Here is a 23,222-nt window from a genome sequence, read left to right as displayed (position 1 = left end):
CCTCATAGTTTTATACCTCAATTAAATCTCCCCTCAGCCTCCTCTGTTCCAAACAAAACAACCCCAGCCTATCCAGTCTTTCCTCGTAGCTAAAATTCCCCAGCCCAGGCAACATCCTCGTAAATCTCCTCTGCATCCCCTCTAGTGTAATCACATCCTTCCTGTCATGTGGTGGCCAGAACTGCACGCAGTATTCTAGCTGTGGCCTAACTCGTGTTTTATACAGTTCAAGCATAACCTGCCTGCTCTTGCATTCGATGGTCAATGGTGACCCACCAGGATTGATGGTTGGGGATTCGGCAATGGTTTGCTGTTCTGTGTCCTTCCTCTCCTGCAAACCATATGATTGTATTATCCAAGCGGTGAGTGATAACTCCCTCCCCCCGTCACCACCCCCCCCCCCACCCCCAGAAGGTGCTGTTCCCCGAGAGGGGCCCCTACCAGAGACTTCAGCACGAAATCCAGGCCGACATCCCCAGTGCCTTTACTGAGGGGGTGCTGTGCTGTCGGAGGTGCCGTCTTTCAGACATGACGTCAAACCGAGGCCCCGTCTGCCCTGCTAATGTGATTCCTATATTTAAAAAGGGAGACAGAACAAGTCTGGGGAACTATAGACCAGATAGCTTCACGCCGGTGCTAGGAAAGATAGAAACATAGAAACATAGAAGGTAGGAGCAGGAGTAGGCCATTCGGCCCCTCGAGCCTGCTCCGCCATTCAATGAGATCATGGCTGATCATCCAAATTCAGTACCCGGTCCCTGCCTTCTCCCCATATCCCTTGATCCCTTTAGCCTTAAGAAATATATCCAACTCCTTCTTGAATATATTTAATGAATTGGCCTCCACTGCCTTCTGTGGTAGAGAACTCCACAGGTTCACCACTCTCTGGGTGAAGAAATTCCTCCTCATCTCTGTCCTAAATGGCTTACCCCTTATCCTTAGACTGTGACCCCTGATTCTGGACTCCCCCGCCATCGGGAACATCCTTCCTGCATCTAGTCTGTCTAGTCCTGTTAGAATTTTATAAGTTTCAAAGAGATCCCCTCTCATTCTTCTAAACTCTAGCGAGTATAAGCCCAATCGACCCAATCTCTCCTCATACGTCATTCCTGCCATCCCAGGTATCAGCCTGGTGAATCTTCGCTGCACTCCCTCCATGGCAACAACATCCTTCCTCAGATAAGGCGACCAAAACTGCACACAATACTCAAGGTGTGGTCTCACCAAGGCCCTGTACAACTGCAGCACGACATCCTTGCTCCTGTACTCGAATCCTCTCGCTACGAAGGCCAACATACTATTTGCCTTCTTAACCGGCTGCTGCACCTGCATGCTTACCTTCAGCGACTGGTGCACAAGGACACCCAGGTCTCGTTGCACTTCCCCTTCTCCCAATCTATTGCCGTTCCGATAATAATCTGCCTTCCTGTTTTTGCCACCACAGTGGATAACCTCGCATTTATCCACATTATACTGCATCTGCCATGCTTCTGCCCAATCACCCAACCTGTCCAAATCATACTGGAGTTTCTCGGCATCCTCCTCACAGCACACAAGCCCACCCAGCTTTGTGTCGTCTGCAAACTTGGAGATATTACATCTAGTTCCCTTGTCTAGATCATTAATATATATTGTGAATAGCTGGGGTCCTAGCACCGATCCCTGTGGTACCCCACTAGTCACTGCCTGCCACTCGGAAAAAGACCCGTTAATTCCAACTCTTTGCTTCCTGTCTGCCAACCAGTTCTCTATCCAAGTCAGTACCTTGCCCCCAATCCCATGTGCTTTAACTTTACACGCTAATCTATTATAGAATCTTTACTCTAAGATGTGATAGAAAAACATCTAGAAACCAGAAGTATAATAAAGAGTCAACAGGGATTTCAAACGGGAAGGTCACGCTTGACCAACCTCATTGAATTTCTTGAAGAGGTAACAGAAAGGGTAGACAAGGGTAACGCGGTAGATGTAATATACTTGGATTTTCGAAACGCCTTCGATAAGGTACCGCATATTAGACTCATGACTAAGGGCAGAGCATGTGGAGTCAGGGGTTAAGTAGCAGAATGGATAGCAAGCTGGCTGCAAAACTGAAAGCAGAGAGTCGGGGTTCAGGGTAGCTATTCAGAGTGGCAGAGGGTGGGAAGTGGTGTTCCACAAGGATCGGTGCTGGGACCACTGCTGTTCACCATATACACACACACACACAAACGATTTGGACTCAGGAATCGGAAGTACAATTTCGAAATTTGCGGATGACACCAAATTGGGGTGGTTATAGTTAATACCGAGGAGGACTGAGGCAAAATACATTCTGCGTGTGAACGGCAAATGTATTTTAATAGAGATAAGTGTGAGGTGGTGCATTTTGGGAGGGGGAATAAGGAGGTCACATACTCCTGGGAAAATAAGTCTAAATGGGGTAGAGGAGCAAAGGGAGTACAGAATCAGATACACAAATCATTAGAAATAGCAACACCATAAAAAATGCAACTTCAAAAAATATGGGTTAATAAATGACAGCCGGCACGGATTTGTTAAAGGCAAATCGTGTTTGAGTAACTTGATTGAGTTCTTGGATGAAGTACCGGAGAGGGTTGATGCGGGTAGTGCGGTTGATGCTGTGTACACAGACTTTCAAAAGACGTTTGATAAAGTGCCACATAATAGACCCGTTAGCAAAATTCAAGCCCACGGGATTAAAGGGACGGCGGCAGCATGGATACGAAATTGGCTAAGGGACAGAGAGCAGAGAGCAGTGGTGAACGGTTGTTTTTCAGACTGGAGGGGGGTGTGCAGTGGTGTTCCCCAGGGGTCGGTGTTGGGAGTACAGCTCCTTTTGATATATATTCATGACCTGGATTGGGTATACAGGGCACAACTTCAAAGTTTGCAGATGACTTGGAAATGTAGTAAACAGTGAGGAGGATAGTAACAGTCTTCAGGAGGATGCAGACAGACCGGAGAAATGGGCGGACACGTGGCAGATGAAAATTAACGCAGAGAAGTGTGAAGTGATTCATTTTGGTAGGAAGAATGGGGAGAGGCAATATAAACTGAATGGCACAATTTTAAAATGGATGCAGGAGGGGGAGGGGGTTGTATGTGCACAAGTCTTTGAAGGTGGCAGGACATGTTGAGAAAACATACACAATCTTTGGCTTTATTAATAGAGGAATAGAGCACAAAAGGAAGGAAGTTAGTGCTAAACCTTTATAAATGACTGGGTTCGGCCCCAGCTGGAGCAGTGTGTCCAATTCTGGGCACCGCACTTTAGGAAGGATGTCAAGGCCTTGGAGAGGGTGCGGAGGAGATTTACTAGAATGGTCCCGGGGATGAGGGACTTCAGTGATGTGGAGAGACTGGAGAAGCTGGGGTTGTTCTCCTTAGAGCAGAGAAGGTTAAGGGGAGATTTAATCGAGGTGTTCAAAATCAGGAATGGTATTGATGGAGTAAATAAGGAGAAACTGTTTCCAGTGGCAGGAGGGTCGGTAACCAAAGGACACAGATTTAAAGTGATTGGCAAAAGAATCAGAGGGGAGATGAGGAAAAAAATAATCTACACAGCAAGCTGTTGTGATCTGGAATGCGCTGCCTGAAAGACTGGTGGCAGCAGATTCAGTACTTAATTTAAAAAGGGAAGTGGAGAAATACTTGAAAAGGAGAAATGTGCAGGGCTGTGGGGAGAGAGCAGGGGGGAGTGGGACTAATTGGAGAGCTCTTTCAAAGAGCCGGCACAGGCACGATGGGCCGAATGGCCTCCTCCTGTGCTGTATTGATTATGCAGATAGCTTGAGATGAAGTGGGGTCGCAGGAGACTTGTGTGGAGCATAAACACCGGCACAGACCAGTTGGGCTGAGTGGCCGGTTTCTGTGCTGTAAATTCGATGTAATACTCAAGTGGGTGTAAAAAATCCCACGGCCACTATTTCGAAGAAGAGCAGGGGGGAGTTCTCCCCGGTGTCCTGGGGCCAGTATTCATCCCTCGACCAAACATCAGTAAAAACAGATGATCTGGTCGTTGTCACATTGCTGTTTGTGGGAGCTTGCTGTGCGCAAATTGGCTGCCGCGTTGTCTGTAATCAAGAGGCAGAGGCTAGAGAGACCAATCCCAGAGCCAGCCCACATATATACCAACCGTATTTAATACAATTTTGAAGGTGGCTTCTCTGGGTTGCGAGTCAAGCATGCTAACCAGTCGACTACCATATCCTATTTCTAAATAAGTACAAACCCTTGATTTCTCCTTTCACTAACTCGGGCCTTGGAGCCGAATTGCCCAGGATTGAGTAGTTCGGTACACCACACCATGCATGACAGGATGATTTGGACAGGTTGGGTGATTGGGCAGAAGCATGGCAGATGCAATATAACGTGGATAAATGTGAGGTTTGTGATGAAATATTCCATTCATCACTGCCTGTGACTGTGGTTGGTTTCAGGTTTCCCCTCACCATTGTATTGCCTGTGACTGTGGTTGGTTTCAGGTTTCCCCTCACCATTGTATTGTATATTGGAATGTATGGAATGTGTTGTGTGTAGGGCTCCGCCCATACCTGGCCTCTATGTAAGCCAGCTCAGTCTGGCCTCATATCCAGTACTGCAGAGCTCCAGATGGAAGATACCTCTCTCCACTGCGTGTTATCTTCTAAGTTAATAAAAGCCTTGTTTTGTTCCGCTAACATCGAGTCTCGGGATTATTGAGGCACATCAATTTTATTAACTTATTTTTCAACACAATGGATCAACTCCTGAAACCCGAACGTTTGGATTTGGATCAGCATGCTCCGGACGCATCAGCACGCTTTGGACACTGGTTTATGTGTATGGAATTCTTCCTGGACAATTCCGCAGCCGTCAAAGACGCTACGGATGCTGCGAGTATGAAACTCGGAATCCTGCGGAATTGGGTAAGCCACTGGGTTTACCCCCTCATCCAAGACGCCGACACGTACCTGGCCGCCTGCGACATCTTAAAGGCGCATTACCAGCAGCCTACGAATGAGGTGTATGCTAGGCATCTGCTCGCCACTCGCGCACAGCGACCTGGGGAATCGGTGGAGGAGTTCCTAGGCACCCTGAAAATGCTTGGCAAAGACTGCAAGTGCCGAGATGTAAAAGCCGCAGTGTACACCGACGAGCTTGTTCGCGATGCCTTTATCACAGGCCTCAGCTCCACTTACATCCGGCAAAGACTGCTGGAAAAAACGGGATTGGACCTGAAACAGGCTGCGGACACCGCGCGATCCCTGGATGTGGCCCAGAGAAACTCGGACGCCTACTCTTCAGCCCGCGCCATCCACGCCGCCACGTGTGCACCAAGGGCGCCGCCATCTTGGAAGGCATCTTCCCCGCCCGGCAGCCCGACACCGTCGGGGCCCCGCTCTCCCCCCAGAAGCCCTACGACAGCCGCGACGCGTCGGGGACCCAACTGCTACTTCTGCGGGCAGCCAAAGCACACCAGAAACCTGTGCCCGGCGAAAGGCACCACCTGCTTTAAGTGCGGTAAGAAGGGGCACTTCGGGAAGGTGTGCAGAGGGAACCCCGCCGGAAAACCAAAACCCGCCACCGCCGCGTGTGCGCCGTGGGAGCGGCCATCTTGGACGCCATCTTGCCCGACCTCGTGGGGTCCGCCATCTTGTGAGCAGACAGCGTGGACGCCATCTTGTCTCGATCAGGGCCCTACAGTGGCATCGGTCACAGTGGACCAGACCAGGCCCCACCCGCTATCCAAATCAATGGTGGACATCGAGGTAAACGGGTGCCGGGTTAAATGTTTAATTGACAGCGGAAGCACGGAGAGTTTTATCCACCCTGAACTGGCACAACAACTCTCCCTAAAGGTGGTCCCTACTCGGGGTACCATCTCTATGGCTGATAAAACCCAGACATCGACCATCCTGGGTTACTGCACGGTACAATTGTCCGTTAACGGGACTGTATACGATAATTTTAAAGTATTAATCATGAAGAATCTATGCGCGAGCGTGATCTTGGGCCTGGATTTCCAGTGCAACCACCAAAGCATCACGCTCAAGTACGGTGGGTCCCAGCCGCCCCTCACAGTGTGCGGCCTGGCTACCCTGAAGGTAAAGCCGCCTTCGCTATTCGCGAACCTTACCCCTAACTGCCGGCCAATAGCGACCAAAAGCAGGAGGTACAGCTGGGAGGACAGGCGGTTTATCGCGACCGAGGTAGACAGGCTCCTGAAAGAGCGCATTATTGAATGCAGCAATAGCCCGTGGCGCGCCCAAGTGGTGGTGGTAAGGGGTAGCGAGAAGAAACGGATGGTGATCGACTATAGCCAAACGATCAACAGGTACACCCAACTAGACGCCTACCCGCTACCCCGCATATCAGAAATGGTGAACCAAATCGCCCAATACCGGGTGTTCTCCACCATCGACCTCAAGTCAGCGTACCACCAGCTCCCTATCAGACCAGAGGACCGCCCGTACACCGCCTTCGAGGCGAACGGACGCCTCTACCAATTCCTCAGAGTCCCCTTTGGGGTGACGAATGGGGCTCGGTCTTCCAGAGGGAGATGGATCGCATGGTCGATGACCACCACTTGCAGGCAACCTTCCCCTACCTCGACAACGTCACCATCTGCGGTCACAACCAGCAGGATCACGACTCGAACCTCGAGAGGTTCCTGAAAACCGCACAAAAACTCAACCTCACCTACAACGAGGACAAGTGCGTTTTCAACACCACGCGCCTCTGCATACTAGGCAGCGTGGTGGAGAATGGGGAAATCGGACCAGACCCCGACCGATTGCGCCCCCTACGGGAGCTGCCCCTGCCCAACACTCCCAAAGCCCTGAAAAGGTGCCTGGGGTTATTTTCTTATTATTCCCAATGGGTCCCCAACTACTCCGACAAAGCCCGCCCCCTCTTGAAAGCATCCTCTTTTCCGCTCTCTGCTGAGGCCCACGCCGCCTTCAAAAGCATTAAGCAGGATATTGAGCGGGCCACGCTACAGGCAGTGGACGAGAACACTCCATTTCAAGTGGAAAGTGATGCGTCTGACTTTGCCTTGGCGGCCACCCTCAACCAGGCGGGGCGGCCCGTAGCTTTCTTCTCGAGGACCCTCCAAGGGCCCGAGATCAGACACTCCTCCGTGGAAAAGGAGGCCCAAGCCATCGTGGAGGCAGTGCACCACTGGCGCCACTACCTAGCCGGCAAACGCTTCACCCTACTTACCGACCAGCGGTCGGTAGCGTTTATGTTCAATAATAAACAGAGGGGGAAGATCAAAAATGATAAGATTCTTAGGTGGCGGATCGAGCTCTCCACCTTCGAGTATGACATCATTTACCGGCCAGGGGCCCTTAACGAATCCCCAGATGCCCTCTCACGAGGGATGTGTGCCAGCGCCACCGGGGATCGGCTACAGACCCTCCACAACGACCTCTGCCACCCAGGGGTCATGCGGCTGTTCCACTTCATAAAGTCCCGCAACTTACCCTACTCGATTGAGGAAGTTCGGTCTCTGACCAGGAACTGCCGCACTTGCGCTGAGTGCAAGCCTCGGTTCTACCACCCTGATAGAGCCCACTTAATCAAAGCTACGCGGCCCTTTGAGCGGCTCAGCTTAGATTTCAAGGGCCCCCTCCCGTCCGTCGACCGCAATGTTTACTTCCTGAACATTGTGGACGAATACTCCCGGTTCCCATTCGCCTTCCCCTGCCCAGACATGACCAGCGCCACGGTCATTAAATGCCTCAACAGCCTGTTCTGCCTGTTCGGTATGCCGAGCTACATCCACACGGATAGGGGGGCGTCCTTCATGAGTGAAGAGCTACGCCAGTACATGCTGTCCAGGGGTATCGCCACGAGCCGTACCACCAGCTACAACCCCCGGGGTAACGGTCAAGTGGAGCGAGAGAACGGGACAGTATGGAAAGCAGTCACTCTAGCTCTAAGGACCAAGGGCCTCCCTATCTCCCGCTGGCAGGAAGTCCTCTCAGATGTGCTCCATTCGATACGGTCGCTATTGTGTACTGCCACTAATGCCACGCCTCATGAACGAATGTTTAGCTTTCCCCGGAAATCCACCTCAGGCGTATCCATGCCGTCATGGCTCTCCACCCCAGGTCCGGTATTCGTGCGAAGGCATGTGAGGGGCCATAAGACGGACCCTCTCGTGGAGCCAGTGCACCTACTCCACGCCAACCCCCAATACGCGTATGTCCGGCACGCCGACGGAAGGGAGGACACCGTGTCAATAAAAGACGTCGCCCCAGCCGGTAACGACAACAACCACGGCAATAGCAGCAACAACGACCACAGCAACTCTTACCCACCCACTACTCTTTCATCACCCCCGGAAGAACATCGACCAACGGCACCCCCACCAACTACCCCTTCAACAACCCTGGCGGCACCCCTGGCAGAGACCCAGGAGGCCACTGGGGACACCCAGCCGACACCCGCGACACCACAACAGCCATGTCGGTCGCAGAGGACTACCAAACCCCCGAACAGACTAAATCTATAGAAGGGGTGAATGTGATGAAATATTCCATTCATCACTGCCTGTGACTGTGGTTGGTTTCAGGTTTCCCCTCACCATTGTATTGCCTGTGACTGTGGTTGGTTTCAGGTTTCCCCTCACCATTGTATTGTATATTGGAATGTATGGAATGTGTTGTGTGTAGGGCTCCGCCCATACCTGGCCTCTATGTAAGCCAGCTCAGTCTGGCCTCATATCCAGTACTGCAGAGCTCCAGATGTAAGATACCTCTCTCCACTGCGTGTTATCTTCTAAGTTAATAAAAGCCTTGTTTTGTTCCGCTAACATCGAGTCTCGGGATTATTGAGGCACATCAAGGTTATCCACTTTGGTGGCAAAAACAGGAAGGCAGATTATTATCTGAATGGCAATAGATTGGGAGAAGGGGAAGTGCAAAGAGACCTGGGTGTTCTTGTGCACCAGTCGCTGAAGGTAAGCATGCAGGTGCAGCAGGCGGTTAAGAAGGCAAATGGTATGTTGGCCTTCGTAGCGAGAGGATTCGAGTACAAGAACAAGGATGTCTTGCTGCAGTTGCACAGGGCCTTGGTGAGACCACACCTTGAGTATTGTGTGCAGTTTTGGTCGCCTTATCTGAGGAAGGATGTTCTTGCCATGGAAGGAGTGCAGCAAAGATTCACCAGGCTGATACCTGGGATGGCAGTAATGACGTATGAGGAGAGATTGGGTCGATTGGGCTTGTACTCGCTGGAGTTTAGAAGAATGAGAGGGGATCTCATTGAAACTTATAAAATTCTAACAGGACTAGACAGGCTAGATGCAGGAAGGATGTTCCCAATGGTCGGGGGAGTCCAGAACCAGGGGTCACAGTCTAAGGATAAGGGATAAGCCATTTAGGACTGAGGTGAGGAGGAATTTCTTCACCCAGAGAGTGGTGAACCTGTGGAATTCTCTACCACAGAAGGCAGTAGAGGCCAATTCATTAAATATATTCAAGAAGGAGTTGGATATATTTCTTAAGGCTAATGGGATCAAGGGATATGGGGAGAAGGCAGGTACGGGGTACTGAATTTGGATGATCAGCCATGACCTCATTGAATGGCGAAGCAGGCTCGAGGGGCCGATTGGCCTACTCCTGCTCCTATCGTCTATGTTTCTATGTTTCACTGCCCCAGCAGTGGTGCCTTCAGGTCTTTAAGCTGCATGGGCACCCCCAGGTACGGCGAGATAACGGTGTGCCAAACAGGGCATTGCAGCGGATTTATCAGCTCTCTTTTAAGTGAACTTTAGAATATTTACTCATGGTGTTGGCTCAAGTGATCATTTCCTGCTTCCACCAAAGGGAGTTTAATCCAGAAAATTGCCACGTCATAGTTGCATAGAGTTACATCGAGTCTACAGCACAGAAACAGGCCATTCGGCCCAACTGCTCCGTGCTGGTGTTTCTGCACCACATGAGCCTCCTCCCACCCTCTTCATCCCACCCCATCAGCATATCCTTCTATTCCTGTCTCCCTCATGTGCTTATCCAGCTTCCCCTTAAATGCATCTATATTATTCACCTCAACCACTCCCTGTGGTAGCGAGTTCCACATCCTCACCACTCGCTGGGTAAAGAAGTTTCTCCTGAATTCCCGATTGGATTTATTAGTGACTCTCTTATACTGATGGCCCCTAGTTCTGGCCTCCCCCACAAGTGGAAACATCTTCTCTACGTCTACCCTATCGAACCCCTTCATAATTTTAAAGACCTCGATCAGGGCACCTCACAGACTTCTCTGTTCTAGAGAAAAGAGCCCCAGCCTGTTTAGCCTTTCCTGAGAACTATATTCTTTCAGCTCCTGGTCGCATCCTTGTGAATCTTTTTTTTCTGCACCTCCTCCAGTGCCTCAATAATGTTTTTTTTTAAATATGGAGACCAGAACTGTTCACAGTAACTCCCAAGTGTGCTCTAACCAAGGTTGGAGACTAGTCTAACTGCACCTCTCTTCCCTCTGGGAGAAGGGAAAACAATTTATATAATAGTGTCAGCTAGTGGCTCAGTTGGTAGCACCCTCACCACTGAGTCAGAAGGTTGTGGGTTCAGAGTCCCACTCCAGAGACTTGAGCACAAAAATCTAGGCAGACACTCCCAATGCAGTGCCGAGGGAGCACCGCACTGTCGGAGGGGCAGTACTGAGGGAGCGCCGCACTGTCGGAGGGGCAGTACTGAGGGAGCGCCGCACTGTCGGAGGGGCAGTACTGAGGGAGCGCCGCACTGTCGGAGGGGCAGTACTGAGGGAGCGCCGCACTGTTGGAGGGGCGGTACTGAGGGACCGCCGCACTGTCGGAGGGGCGGTACTGAGGGAGCGTCGCACTGTCGGAGGGGCTGTACTGAGGGAGCGCCGCACTGTCGTAGGGGCAGTACTGAGGGAGCGCCGCACTGTCGGAGGGGCAGTACTGAGGGAGCGCCGCACTGTCGGAGGGGCAGTACTGAGGGAGCGCCGCACTGTCGGAGGGTCAGTGCTGAGGGAGTGCCGCACTGTCGGAGGGGCAGTACTGAGGGAGCGCCGCACTGTCGGAGCGCCGCACTGTCGGAGGGCAGTACTGAGGGAGCGCTGCACTGTCGGAGCGCCGCACTGTCGGAGGGGCAGTACTGAGGGAGCGCCGCACTGTCGGAGGGCAGTACTGAGGGAGCGCCGCACTGTCGGAGGGCAGTACTGAGGGAGCGCTGCACTGTCGGAGGGGACATACTGAGGGACCGCCGCACTGTCGGAGGGGCAGTACTGAGGGAGCGCCGCACTGTCGGAGGGGCAGTAGTGGAGGGGCCGTACTGAGGGAGCGCCGCACTGTCGGAGGGGCAGTACTGAGGGAGCGCCGCACTGTCGGAGGGGCAGTACTGAGGGAGCGCCGCACTGTCGGAGGGCAGTACTGAGGGAGCGCTGCACTGTCGGAGGGGACATACTGAGGGACCGCCGCACTGTCGGAGGGGCAGTACTGAGGGAGCGCCGCACTGTCGGAGGGGCAGTAGTGGAGGGGCCGTACTGAGGGAGCGCCGCACTGTCGGGGGGGGGCAGGAGTGAGGGAGCGCCACACTGTCAGAGGTGGCGTCTTTTGGCTGAGACGTTAAACCGAGGATCAGTAGAAGATCCAACGGCCACTATTTCAAGGAAGAGTTCTCCCCGGTGTCCTGGGACCAATATTTATCCCTCTATCAACATCACTAAAAAAACAGATGATCCGGTCATTATCAGCTTGCGGGAGCTTGCTGTGCGCAAACGGCGGCCGTGTTTCCTACATTACAACAGTGACCAGGCTGCAATAAAAATAAATAGGCTGTGAAGCGCCTTGGGACGTGAAAGGCGCTGTAGCAATGCAAGTCTTTTTAAAAAAAATAAAATGGAAGAATAGGAAATTGCTAGCAGGTGCAAAATGAAATTTGATGGAAGATTAATAGGTGGGTGGCTCCTGTCTCCAGATCAGCTGATAATATTATCACCCAGAAAGAATCAGCTATTGCTTTCCAGGACAGTTATGAAAAAAGAGAGAGGGAAGGGCTGTGCAATGATTGCCTAATAAGGCAGTAACAGGTTGAGGTTGGGCTCACGCCATGCCAGATGCAAGCACTTGGCCATATATGGCCAGGAGCTGCTCTCCCAGGGCAGCCATTGGTCGCCTTGGCGAGGTGAAGTTAAAAGGTACCAAGTTCCACCCGAACTCGACGGCGTCGCCTCTCCCCTGACCCGGGGCATCGAATGAACTGCTTGGCTTGAATTTTTTGAAGTAAAAAAAGGCGATTTAAAAGCAAAAAAACAACAGCTTGGCGCCCGACCGTCATGGCGCCGCCGCGCGAGGCATCCTGGGAGTTGTAGTCCGCTCACTTTTGTTTGTCAACAACCGTCTTTTTCCACCGTTTCTCCTTCCCGCCGCCGTCTGGTTCAATAATCGGTCGGAGCCGCACTGAACCTCATCCCGCCGACCGGTATTTTTTTTCTCTAACTTCGTTCCATTCGCCGGGGGGGGGGGAAGAAGCGGAGAGAACTCGCTTTCCCAGAAACCCCCCCACTCCCGACCGCCGCCATCTTACTCCCACACGGCGCGGTGCCGCCTGGGAACTGTAGGCCCCAGCCTCGCCCCGTCTCCGCGCCTGCGCAGTAACCACCTGAGTGACGTAGTGGAGGGAAAGCGGAGAAGCCTGCGCATGCGCAGTAACACCCTGGCTGCCACTCGAGGCTTCGCTGTTAATCCCCCGCGTGGCGCCTGCTGGGACTTGTAGGCAGAACCTTGCGCGGCGCTCCCTGGGAATTGTAGTCCGAAAGGTGGGGCCAGGGCCGAGCAGAACGGTCCGAAGAGTGGGGGGAAGGAGGAAATAAATAAAAACAAACCAGGAGAGAAAAAAAATATATGAAGGGGAAGTGAAGCGGGAAAGTCGGGGGAAAATAATTGAAAGAAATAATATTGAAGCGGCATGCTTTGCGGGCCCTTGTGTGGGGGCGGGGAGAGGCTGCGCGCGCAGCCCGCCCTCCCTCTGCCTTTAGTCAGTCGGCGGCGAGTGCGGAGGCTTCCTGTTGTCGAGTGAGCGGCTCTCGAACAGATTGGTCGGCTCTTCGAGCGCACTGAGTGATCCGTAAAGAAGAAGAAGAAAAAAAAATGGCAAGTCGGATTTAGTTATATTTTAGAAGTGTGTGTACGTGTGATACGACGTCTTTTTGTGTTTTTTTGCTAAATAACGGGCGGGTGGTTTTTTATCCCTACCCCCTCTCCCCCCACCCCCCCAACCTTCTTTAAACAAAAGGTCGCAAAGGCGGTGCTCAAAATGGCGCCGGCCGGGCCTCGACTCGACTCCACCGTGCGCGCCAAAACACCCACCCCCGCGCCAGGGTCTCCGGGCTGGCGGGCACCCACCGCGCCTGCGCCACCCACCGGCGAACCGGGATCCGCTGCGCTTGCGCGGGCTGGCTCCGGGCAACGTTCTAAAACCCCCCCCCGGGCCACGTTCTAAAATCCCGGGCAGCGTTCTATTTTGCAATCCCCCATTGATTAATTCGCGTTGACCGCGCCTTTATTTTTTTTTAGCGGCGTTGTCGGTTATATATTATTTTTTTACGGCGGGCTGCGTTGGTTTTTATATATTTTTTGCATTTTTTTTTTTCTTTCAACTTGCGTGTTTTTTCTCCTTCGGCCCGCCGCCTACTGCTTTTTTTTCTCGCTCCGACTGCCCGGCCCCACCCTGAATCCGCCGCTTGCTGTTGCTGCTGCTTCCCTTTTGCAAAAAAAAACCCCTCGTTCGCCAGCCCCGAGGGAACGACAGGGGAAGGTGCAAAAAAAACACCAGCGCCTTTGCAACCTGGCGGAGATTGCCGCGTCTCTTTGCTGAATGCACTGCGCCCGTGGTTTTTAAAAATCTCCTTTCCATCCCCCCCCTTTGTAAATTTTTAAAATTAAATTTTACAAAAAATTGAATTATGCAATGCAAATTTTTTTTTCCAAGTCTTTAATCCAGTGTTCAGTTTTTGCAGATTGAATGCCCCCATTTCAGCCTTAAAATGTTAATAATCAGACGGATTTTAATCTCCTTTCAAGATTTGATCATTTTGCGACTTCACTTTTTAAAAAATATAGCATCACCAATTTTGTGCATGTCATTTTTATTAATTAAAGAAATTAAAGATCGTAACTTTAAAATTTCCATTTTTCAGTTAAATGTATTATTAAATCTTTCTTATTTAAGTTAGTATTTTTAACAAGATCTTGAATCTTGAGATTGTAGAGATGTAATTTTTGAGTGTTTTTCCCCCTTTTGAGATGAGGCTCGTGTTGAATGCGAGGACTCCCGTTATTTTAAAATGGCCTGTTGGGGGCTGTTTGCAGAAACCCAAGATACTCGAGCAAGAAAATCCGGAATAAAAGCCGCGCATAAACGATTGCCCGAATGGACTGGGTTGTTGGTCTGTCGAGGTGTTTATAAAAAAAAAAAAAAAAAGTTGGGATGTTGCGGGGCCGGTTAAATGGGAGATTCTTCGATTTGAAATGGAGAGGGATGCTGATGTGCCACAGGTTTTGTGTTTGCGCTCCCACTTCCCAGAGTCCGTTGGCGTTCTCTACCACGAGTTGCCCGGTGACGCAGGGTTCCCACCCTTCCTGAGGGGTGCCCTCTGACCTCCTGTAATTGCTACTGTTATATTCAGTCAAGCTGGATTCTTAAGGGATTTGCAAATGGGGATAGTTAAGAACATGGATGCCAAGCCCTGGGGGAATAGATTAAATGGGGTGACTGACAGACAACTTGGCCCAAAAGTGTGTTTTGTTTTTAAAAAGGTGCAGAGAGGGGCTTCCAGACGGTCAAACCAAGGCACTCAAACCGGGTGGGGTCAGGGTTGAAGGATTGGAGGGCGTGGGGGAGGAGGAGGATAGGGAGGGATTCGAAGGTGACTGGTTTTTAAATCTGATGTATTGGGGCCACCAGGGAGCTATTTTGGGTCGTGTGAGTGCAAGGGGTGATGAGCGAGCAGGATGTGCGTAGCTGGATTATTATTTTTTCTGCAGGCCTCCCGACTGAGCTCTGATCTCGCCCTTTCTCTTTTTCCCCCCCCCCCATCCCGAGCCCTTCAGTTAATGTGGGGCCAGCGTGATTACGCAAGGGTGCTAACCGTCTTAATAAATAGGTTGCCTTCCTGTAACCCAACTGTTGTGAAACTGCCCGTTTCCTCTAATGATCCAATGTCGCGGGGGCTGCTTTGACTTGGCTAACTTCCTTTGTAGAAGCAGAAGTTACTAATTGGTTGTAACATGTCGACTGTAAATGATGCAAGCTGCTGCAGATCATCTGAATTTAGGTTTGTCACCGTTGTTACTGGAATGCTGGGCAAGCTGAGCTCTACAATAAAGTAATTGTGCTGATCAATTGACATTTCTGAACCTGAGTGAAATCAAAACTTCAGTAAACTGCAGCCTCGAATATTTTACCCTAATAAGGTCATCCTGAAAACCGTGCATCACCAACTGAGGTGTGGTCACAGCAGCCTCGCTCAATTCTCCTTGTTTTAAACTATTTTACTAATTGCCCCGCCTCGTGGTTCTTTTCCCCTGCACCGGCTAACATGCACACCCTCGCAGAGCAGCGCAAGAAAGAAAGGCTTCGATTTTTATAATGCCCGTGGCCGCAGGATATCCCAAAGTGTGTCACAACCAGTGGGGATGCGGGCCAATTCAGCACTCCTGTTTTTGCGCAGTGAAAGATATTGGTAACTGCAAATGATTGGAGTGGTCGCTTAAATCTGTTGCTGGTTGTAGTGGGTGAGGAGACTGTTGGTCAGTCCTGCCCGGCATCTTTTGCAGCCTCCCAAGTAGGCAGACAAGATCTCGGTTTAACCTCTCGCACAGTTGTGCTTTTTGGGGCAATACCTTTGTCCATATAGGTGACTTTGATTTCAAATTGGCTGTTTGCTCTCGATGCTGCTAAAAGACAGCCTAAATTATGTGCTCCAGTCCTAACCTTGCACCCATGACCTTTTGGGACCTTTAGTTTAGTATCTTGTACTGGTGGTTGTGACGCAGTCCCACAGTGACCTCTGGATTAGGTAGAATGGTTTAAACAACAACTTGCATTAATACAGTGCCCTTAATGTAATAAAACGTCCCAAGGCGCATCACAGGAGTGTAACCTGGCAGAATGTGACCCTGAGCCACATGAGATATTAGGACAGGTGACCAAAAGCTTGGCCAAAGGTAGGTTTTAAGGAGCATCTGAGAGGCGGAGAGGTTTAGGGAGGGAATTCCAGAGCTCGGGGCCCAGGCAGCTGAAGGCACGGCTGCCAATGGTGGAGCGATGGAAATCGGGGGATGTGCAAGAGGCCAGGACACCGGATCTGCTATTTGATCTGGGGACTGAGCTCCCATTTTGAGTTTCGGCCATCGAAGTATGAAATGCGTTGTAGATTTAATCTACTTCTGTGCTGGTGAATAGACTAACTCCCCTCCCAGCCATGCTCCTTTGCCCCTCTTGTGGCGTTTTCCCCTGTGAGCTGCAATATCACAGCTGCCACCTGGCTGTTTGTGTGTGGACTGTTGCTGGATAGCATTCAAGGGAATACCTCACGCCTCAACTATCCAGTGCCTGAAATGCAAGCCTGTGTGGACTTGGCTGTGATGCTTGAATCGGGTGCCAATGCTTACTGGGCAGGCTGGTGCACGACTGGAATAGTTGCTACTTAGTGGAGAATAGGAACAGACGAGGGGGTGCAGAAGGCAATTTACAGCTCCCCCAAGCAATGGGCTAAAGCTATCAGCTGTCCAATTCATTAGCAAAAGCAAGGAAGTTATGCTCAACCTTTCATAAATCACTGGGTTAGGCTCCAATTGTGTCCAATTCTGGGCACCGCACTTTAGGAAGGATGTCAGGGCCTTGGAGAGGGTGCGGAGGAGATTGACCAGAATGGTCCCAGGGATGAGGAGAGACTGGAGAAGCTGGGATTGTTCTCCTTAGAGCAGAGAAGGTTAAGGGGAGATTTAATAGAGGCGTTCAAAATTACGAGGGGTTTTGATGGAGTAAATAAGGAGAAAGTGTTTCCAGTGGCAGGAGGGTCGGTAACCAGAGGACACAGATTGAAGATAATCGGTAAAAGAACCAGAGGGGAGATGAGGAGAATGTTTTTCCGCAGCGAGTTGTTGTGATCTGGAATGCGCTGCCTGAAAGGGCGGTGGGAGCAGATTCAATAGTAACTTTCAAAAGGGAATTGGAGAAATACTGGAAAAGGAGAAATGTGCAGGGCTGTGGGGAGAGAGCAGGGGGGAGTGGGGCTAATTGGAGAGCTCTTTCAAAGAGCCGGCACAGGCACGATGGGCCGAATGGCCGCCTCCTGTGCTGGCGGATTCTATGGTTAGCAAGTCACATGACAAATTGGGAATCCTGCTGTAGCTGATTGCAGTTCTGATTATGGGCACGTGATCTCAAAGCTCATATTCACAGGATATTGTATACATGGTATGTATTTCCTGTTCACTTTACATTAGAATTACCACTTTAAAATTTAAATACTTCTGTCCAATTTGGAGTGGGAATCGGCTGTGTGAAATGGCCATGCTGTAATTGTGCCTTCCTGCCAGCGGTGAGTGCTGCTGTCGGAGGTCGGGTGTAACTCCAGCATGACCATTTACATTGTCAATGTGGAATTGATGAGCTTTGCAATTACTCCCTGGTTCAGCCTCTTAACACAACCTACCTGGACTCTGCCTGCTGTGGGAGAAATCATGGAATGATGCTACTCCGAAGGAGGCCATTCGGCCCATCGTGCCTGTGCCGGCTCTTTGAAAGAGCTCTCCAATTACAGGAAACTTTGGTTTATCCGGAGGTTAGCTGTCCGGAATGCTCGAGCCACCGGCAAAAATCAGGAGCCGTTTCGTTAGGTTTTTTTTCTTCTCGTTGCTTTTTTTTCACCAGTCAGGCTCTGCAAGGTCTTGCTGAAGCTGTTGCTAAGCTACAGAGACGCTTGCAAGGTACGGCCGACTGTTTAGAAGCTCTCGGGGTTTGTTGCCAGATACGGAGCTCAAAATCTCCATATGTTTCAACATTAGCGCTGGTTTGTCCGGCAGTTTTGATGGGACGGCAACAGCTCGGTCCTGTTGGTGCCGGATAGCGCACAGTTTCCTGTAGTCCCACTCCCCCCTGCTCTCTCCCCACAGCCCTGCACATTTCTCCTTTTCAAGTATTTCTCCAATTCCTCTTTTGAAAGTTACTATTGAATCTGCTCCCACCGCCCTTTCAGGCAGCGCATTCCAGATCGCTCAAACTTGCTGTTTATTTTTTTTTAATGTCCTCATCTCCCCTCTGGTTCTTTTGCCAATCGCCTTAAATCTGTGTCCTCTGGTTACTGACCCTCCTGCCAGTGGCAGCTTTCTTGGAGGTTTAAAATCCAATTCCATCCCCTGTTGTGGGTCTGGCAATGGTCTTTTCATCACCCGGTGTCAGCATTCTCTGGTAGCAGAATGACTTGCAGCCTCTACTCTCAATTCATGCTGAGTCGTCTGTCTAAATCGTCTGCCCGCTGTCCGCATCCTGTTTTAAACCATTGTCATGTGTTGCCAGCACACACACACAATCGGGTCAGTGGTATGGCCTCTACCTCCATTTGCGCAAACACTTGCGAAAGTACTGGGGCCAGAAACCGAATGTAATTGTGTGTGTGGTTTTAATCTCTCATTTCCAGGCGTCTGGTATTAAAGTCTGCGATAGAGTCATCGACTGTTTCAATAATATGAAGGTCCGAAAATCATGTAGCCAAGCTGAGGTCAAGAGGAGGAAGAAAGCAATCCTGTTCAGAATAGACGATGCGAAGGAGAAGATAATTCCATTTGAGGGCAAGGAAATCCTAGTCGGAGATATCCAGGAAGGAATAATTCCCGACCCACTCCAGGCCTTTATAGATATGCTTCCTGAGAATGAGTGCTGCTATGCTCTCTATGATGCATCCTTCGAGACAAAGGAGACCAGGAAGGAAGAGCTGATCTTCGTACACTGGTAAGTGAATTTTGTAATTTATTGAATGTCACTTCACTCCACACTTTGCAACGGGGCAGGTACTAGAATGACTCATGCTGGGATACATTGCTGTCCTTCCCCCTCTCCCCCCCCCCCCCCCCCCCCTCCCCTAACTGAACACTGCGCAATCATCAGCCAACATCCCCACTTCTGACCTTATGATGGAGGGAAGGTCATTGATGAAGCAGCTGAAGATGGTTGGGCCAATGACTGCGCTGAGGAACTCTGGCAGCGATGTCCTGGGGCTGAGATGACTGACCTCCAACCACCACAACCATCTTCCTTTGTGCTAGGTATGACTCCAGCCAGTGAAGAGTTTTCCCATTGACTTCAGTTTTACCAGGGCTCCTTGATGCCACACTCGGTCAAATGCTGTGGTGATGTCTAGGGCAGTCACCCTCACCTCCTGGAATTCAGCTCTTTTGTCCATGTTTGGACCAAGACTAAGTGGACAATTTTCCACTTTGTTGGGTAGATGCCAGTATTGTAGCTAGAGGCATGGCTAGTTCTGGAGCACAAGTCTTCAGCACTACTGCTGGGGTGTTTCATGTTGCTGTGTTTAGCATGCATGTAGTCCTGTGTTGTAGCTTCCCCAGGTTGGCACCTCATTTTTAGGTACGCCTGGTGCTGTTCCCGGCATGCTCTTCTACACTCCTCATTGAACCAGGGTTGGTCCCCTGGTTTTGATGGTGATGGTAGAGTGAGGGATATGCGGGCCACAAGGTTACAGATTGTGGCGGAATACAATTCTGCTGCTGCTGATGGCCCACGGTGCCTCATTGATGCCCAGTTTTGAGCTACTAGATCTGTTCTGAATCTATCCCATTTAGCATGGTAGTGCCACACAACACGATGGAGGGTGTCCTCGGTGTGAAGACAGGACTTTTGTCTCTACAATACGTTGGTCTTACAGAGCCACTGATCTGTACCGTGCTGTAGGGATAATCATAGAATGGTTACAGCACAGAAGGAGGCCATTTGGCCTGTTGAGCCCGTACCGGCTCTGCAAGAGCTCTTCAGCTAGTCCCACTCCCCCGCCCTTCCCCGTAGCCCCGCTTCAGGTACATGGCCAACTCCCGTTTGAAAGTCACGATTGTCCTCTGGTTCTTGACCCTTCCGTCAATGGGAACAGTTTCTCTCTATCTAATGTCTAGACCCCTCCTTTAGTTTATATTGCTCATTCTTCCTACCAAAATGTATCACTTTGCACTTTTCTGTGTTAAATTTCATCTGCCACGTCTGCCCATTCCACCAGCCTGTCTGTCCTCTTGAAACCTATTGCTGTCCTCCACATCTAGTTATAGTCCCCTCTCGTTGATTGGTTAACTCTGCCCCGGGGGACGGGGGTCGAGTCCGCATCATCCTCGCTGGACGTCGACAATGGCACTGAGTTGAGAATCTGTATTTTCTGGGGCTAGCTCCAGATGAGTGGATCATCTCGCGACTCCAGGGCTGGGTTGATGGTGAGTGTGCCTCGAGGGAGGGGGATTCATTAGCGGAGGAGTCAAAACTTGGTGTACATGTGGGGGAGACCAGAAGTAAGGAATTCAGGAGAAACTTCTTTCCCCAGAGAGTGGGGAGAATGTGGAACTCGCTGCCACGGAGTGGTTGAGGCGAATAGCAGAGATAGATTTAAGGGGAGGCTGGATAAACACGAGGGAGAAAGGAATAGAAGGATATGGGTGAGATGGAGGGGTGGGAGGAGGCTGGTGTGGAGCAGAAACGCCAGCACGGAGCAGTTGGGCCCAATGGCCTGTTTCTGTACAAAGTGATTATCTTCATGAACATTTTTGTGCCCTTCTGCGCATGTGGGACAAGGCCTGTCACTGGATCAGAGGTGGTAGGGGGTCAGAGAGGATTGAGAAGGGGGCAGTTGAGGGGGGGAGTAGGTCAGGAACTTGTTTGGGGGGCTGGATCCTGTCTGTTCTGTCTGGAGTCGGCAGTCAGAATGGCTCGATTTACACTTTGCAAAGTGACTGATTATATAGGCAGGGAGGATCGAATGACACATTCCAGAGAAACTGCTGGGGGACCAACCAGCAATCGGGACTTGTCATCAACGGGTCCCAATCTGAGCGCTTGGTGTTGCGAGCAAAGACGTCTGTTCCTGTGCTGTCGGTTCTGTTTTGTGCTTGCCCCAGTGATTGGCACTTTTACCGTGTGGATTCTGGATTCCATGACCAGGAGAGATTGGATTCTCGGGTCTGAGTTGGAGGATCTCGGCCTGGGGGCCCTGCACTAGGATTCGGTGCCACCTGAGCTCCGAAGGAAAAAGCCACCCAAGGTTCCTGCTGTCGACCGTCCAGACGCTTCTACTGGTTAATGCCCCGAGTATCTGCTTGTGCTCAGCTTCCCCCCTCATCGATTTACACTGCTAGCATTCTCTGGTGTGGTGAATAACCACTCGTGAGGAGTGAGCCACAGGAGGGGCTGTGCTTTTAGAAAGGGATGGCAGGGGGAACGCTGGGAGATTTTTGGTGGCTTACACTTGTGGTTTTTTTTCCTCAACAGGGCTCCTGAACATGCAAAGATTCAGAATAAGATGCTCTATGCCAGCTCCAAGGAGGCAATCAAGGGAAAGTTTGATGGTAAACGGCATTGCTTTCTTCCCCCCTCTCCCTTTCCCTCGTTAATTCTGAAATGTTTGACCTGTGGGCTCCTAAACCTTTAGCCTTTGCTTTCATACAAGGTTAGTGAGTTCACGCAAAGGCCAGCCGAGGGGGCGGGGCTGGGTAAATGAACTGCCCAAGGGCGGGTCTGCAGAGCCGGGCTCGTTGCTGGGCCAGTACTGCTGTTTGCTTCAGCACCTGGTGTAAAGAAAATGGGCCCCGTTGAGTTGTTGGCTGTTCTGGTTTCTGTGAAAATCTCAAAACGTGCTGAAAAGACTTCAATCTAATCCAGCAGCTATTGCATGTGTCAATGTTGCCCCTCTTGATCAGTGTTTGTCCATCTGTGCATTGCCAAGACACATTTCTTTTCCTAACCGATGGGTTTCTTTTGCAGGGATCAAGCATGAGTGGCAAGTGACGGGCATTGAGGAGTTATTGGACCTCGGTGCACTGGGATCAAAGCTGGCATCTGACGTCGTCTCGGTTGAATCCCGGAAAATCTAACGCCAGTGTAAAGCCAGCTTCCATGTTTTTAAAGTCATGTGCTGCAGGATTTTTTGCTTAAGTACCTTCAGTTTGTATACTTTTTGTCTTTGACTTCCCATCTTGATGCTTGCTTTAACCTGTTTGTGATCAGGACCAGTAATTTACAGGACCTCATATAGGGCAAAAAAAAAAGTACTGTTCATTGTGGGGGAAAGGAAAGAGAACTTACTGCCAAATTTTTTTTTGTTTTTCACATGGCCAAGCCCGTGATTTGTGTGGGTGGTTGTTGATTTATTGCGCACATGCACTGACAACCTGATGGGATTTGTGTAAACCATTCCTGGCAATGTGGTGCAGTGATCTCCTGTTTGAGTTTTGTAGCTGGAAGATTTGACTAGCCTGGGAGAACGGGTTCTCCGTCAATAGCGGATGCCCCCTTGTACTAGAGGGGAGGGGAGGGGGGGGGCCCCCAACGATTAGATGGTTTTAGATCCTTGTAATCATGCGATCTTGATTTTTGTTAAACGTTCTGATGCATTGAACTGTTGCCTCTATTTAAAAAAAAAAATTCCACCTCCCTTTTTTAATTTACAAGCACTTTCCTTGATCATGCTGTTAAGCAAGCAGATGCCTGTGTAATTAGAATTCAGCTCATTCCATGTGTAATTCAAACATTATTTTGTAAGCATTCCTTAATGTTTTAACAAGATTTCTCTTGTGGCAAAGGCCAATCCTTGCAATCACTCACTGCATGTAAAATGTGACCAAATTTGATGTGTGTGTGTGGGGCAGGAGGGACTGCCAATTCAGAGAACTGTCAATCAGTAGTAGCGTGTCTCACAGATGGTTAATAGGTTGGGTGGGACACTGGACCCCTGACAGTTACTAATATGGAAGCAGCACCATTAACCATCTTAATAAACTTACAATCAACATCTTGTGTCCTGTTTTGTTTGTAATGTCAATTTTGTGTGCTGAAGGGGTGTCATTGAGTTGAATATTTTAACTGCTATCTCAACACTTCCAGGGTTAGATACAGAGTAAAGCTCTCTCTACACTGTCCCATCAAACACACCCAGGGCAGGTACAGCACGGGTTAAATACAGAGTAAAGCTCCCTCTACACTGTCCCATCA

General features: G+C 50.5%; 1 protein-coding gene and 1 long non-coding RNA gene across 2 annotated transcripts; both read left to right on the top strand.

Moving 5' to 3' along the window:
• Positions 1-4,392: 4,392 nt before the first annotated feature.
• LOC147092990 (uncharacterized) lies at positions 4,393-4,682 on the top strand. The gene is made up of 2 exons (XR_015075022.1): positions 4,393-4,442; positions 4,488-4,682. It is a non-coding gene; the product is annotated as an uncharacterized LOC147092990 (long non-coding RNA).
• Positions 4,683-12,962: 8,280 nt separating this feature from the next.
• LOC147092989 (cofilin-2-like) lies at positions 12,963-23,022 on the top strand. Its single transcript, XM_085976332.1, has 4 exons — positions 12,963-13,108; positions 18,661-18,971; positions 21,504-21,580; positions 21,996-23,022. Exons 1-4 carry the CDS (start codon positions 13,106-13,108, stop codon positions 22,103-22,105), a joined length of 501 nt encoding a protein of 166 aa, XP_085832458.1. The 5' UTR covers positions 12,963-13,105; the 3' UTR covers positions 22,106-23,022.
• Positions 23,023-23,222: the final 200 nt, after the last annotated feature.

The sequence above is a fragment of the Somniosus microcephalus genome, unplaced genomic scaffold, assembly GCF_052327205.1.
Source record: "Somniosus microcephalus isolate GS21.2 unplaced genomic scaffold, FLI_Smic_1.0 unresolved_chr2, whole genome shotgun sequence".
NCBI lineage: Eukaryota > Metazoa > Chordata > Chondrichthyes > Squaliformes > Somniosidae > Somniosus > Somniosus microcephalus.
Note: the sequence above shows the minus strand (reverse complement) of the source record. Positions and strands in the feature narration are given on the sequence as shown.

What these genes read in the sequence shown, in the direction of transcription:
- LOC147092989 (XM_085976332.1), top strand. An exon ending in GAGCTGATCTTCGTACACTG is followed by an intron (nt 18,972 to 21,503) that starts GTAAGTGAATTT and finishes TTTCCTCAACAG; the next exon opens with GGCTCCTGAACATGCAAAGA. An exon ending in AATCAAGGGAAAGTTTGATG is followed by an intron (nt 21,581 to 21,995) that starts GTAAACGGCATT and finishes TTTCTTTTGCAG; the next exon opens with GGATCAAGCATGAGTGGCAA.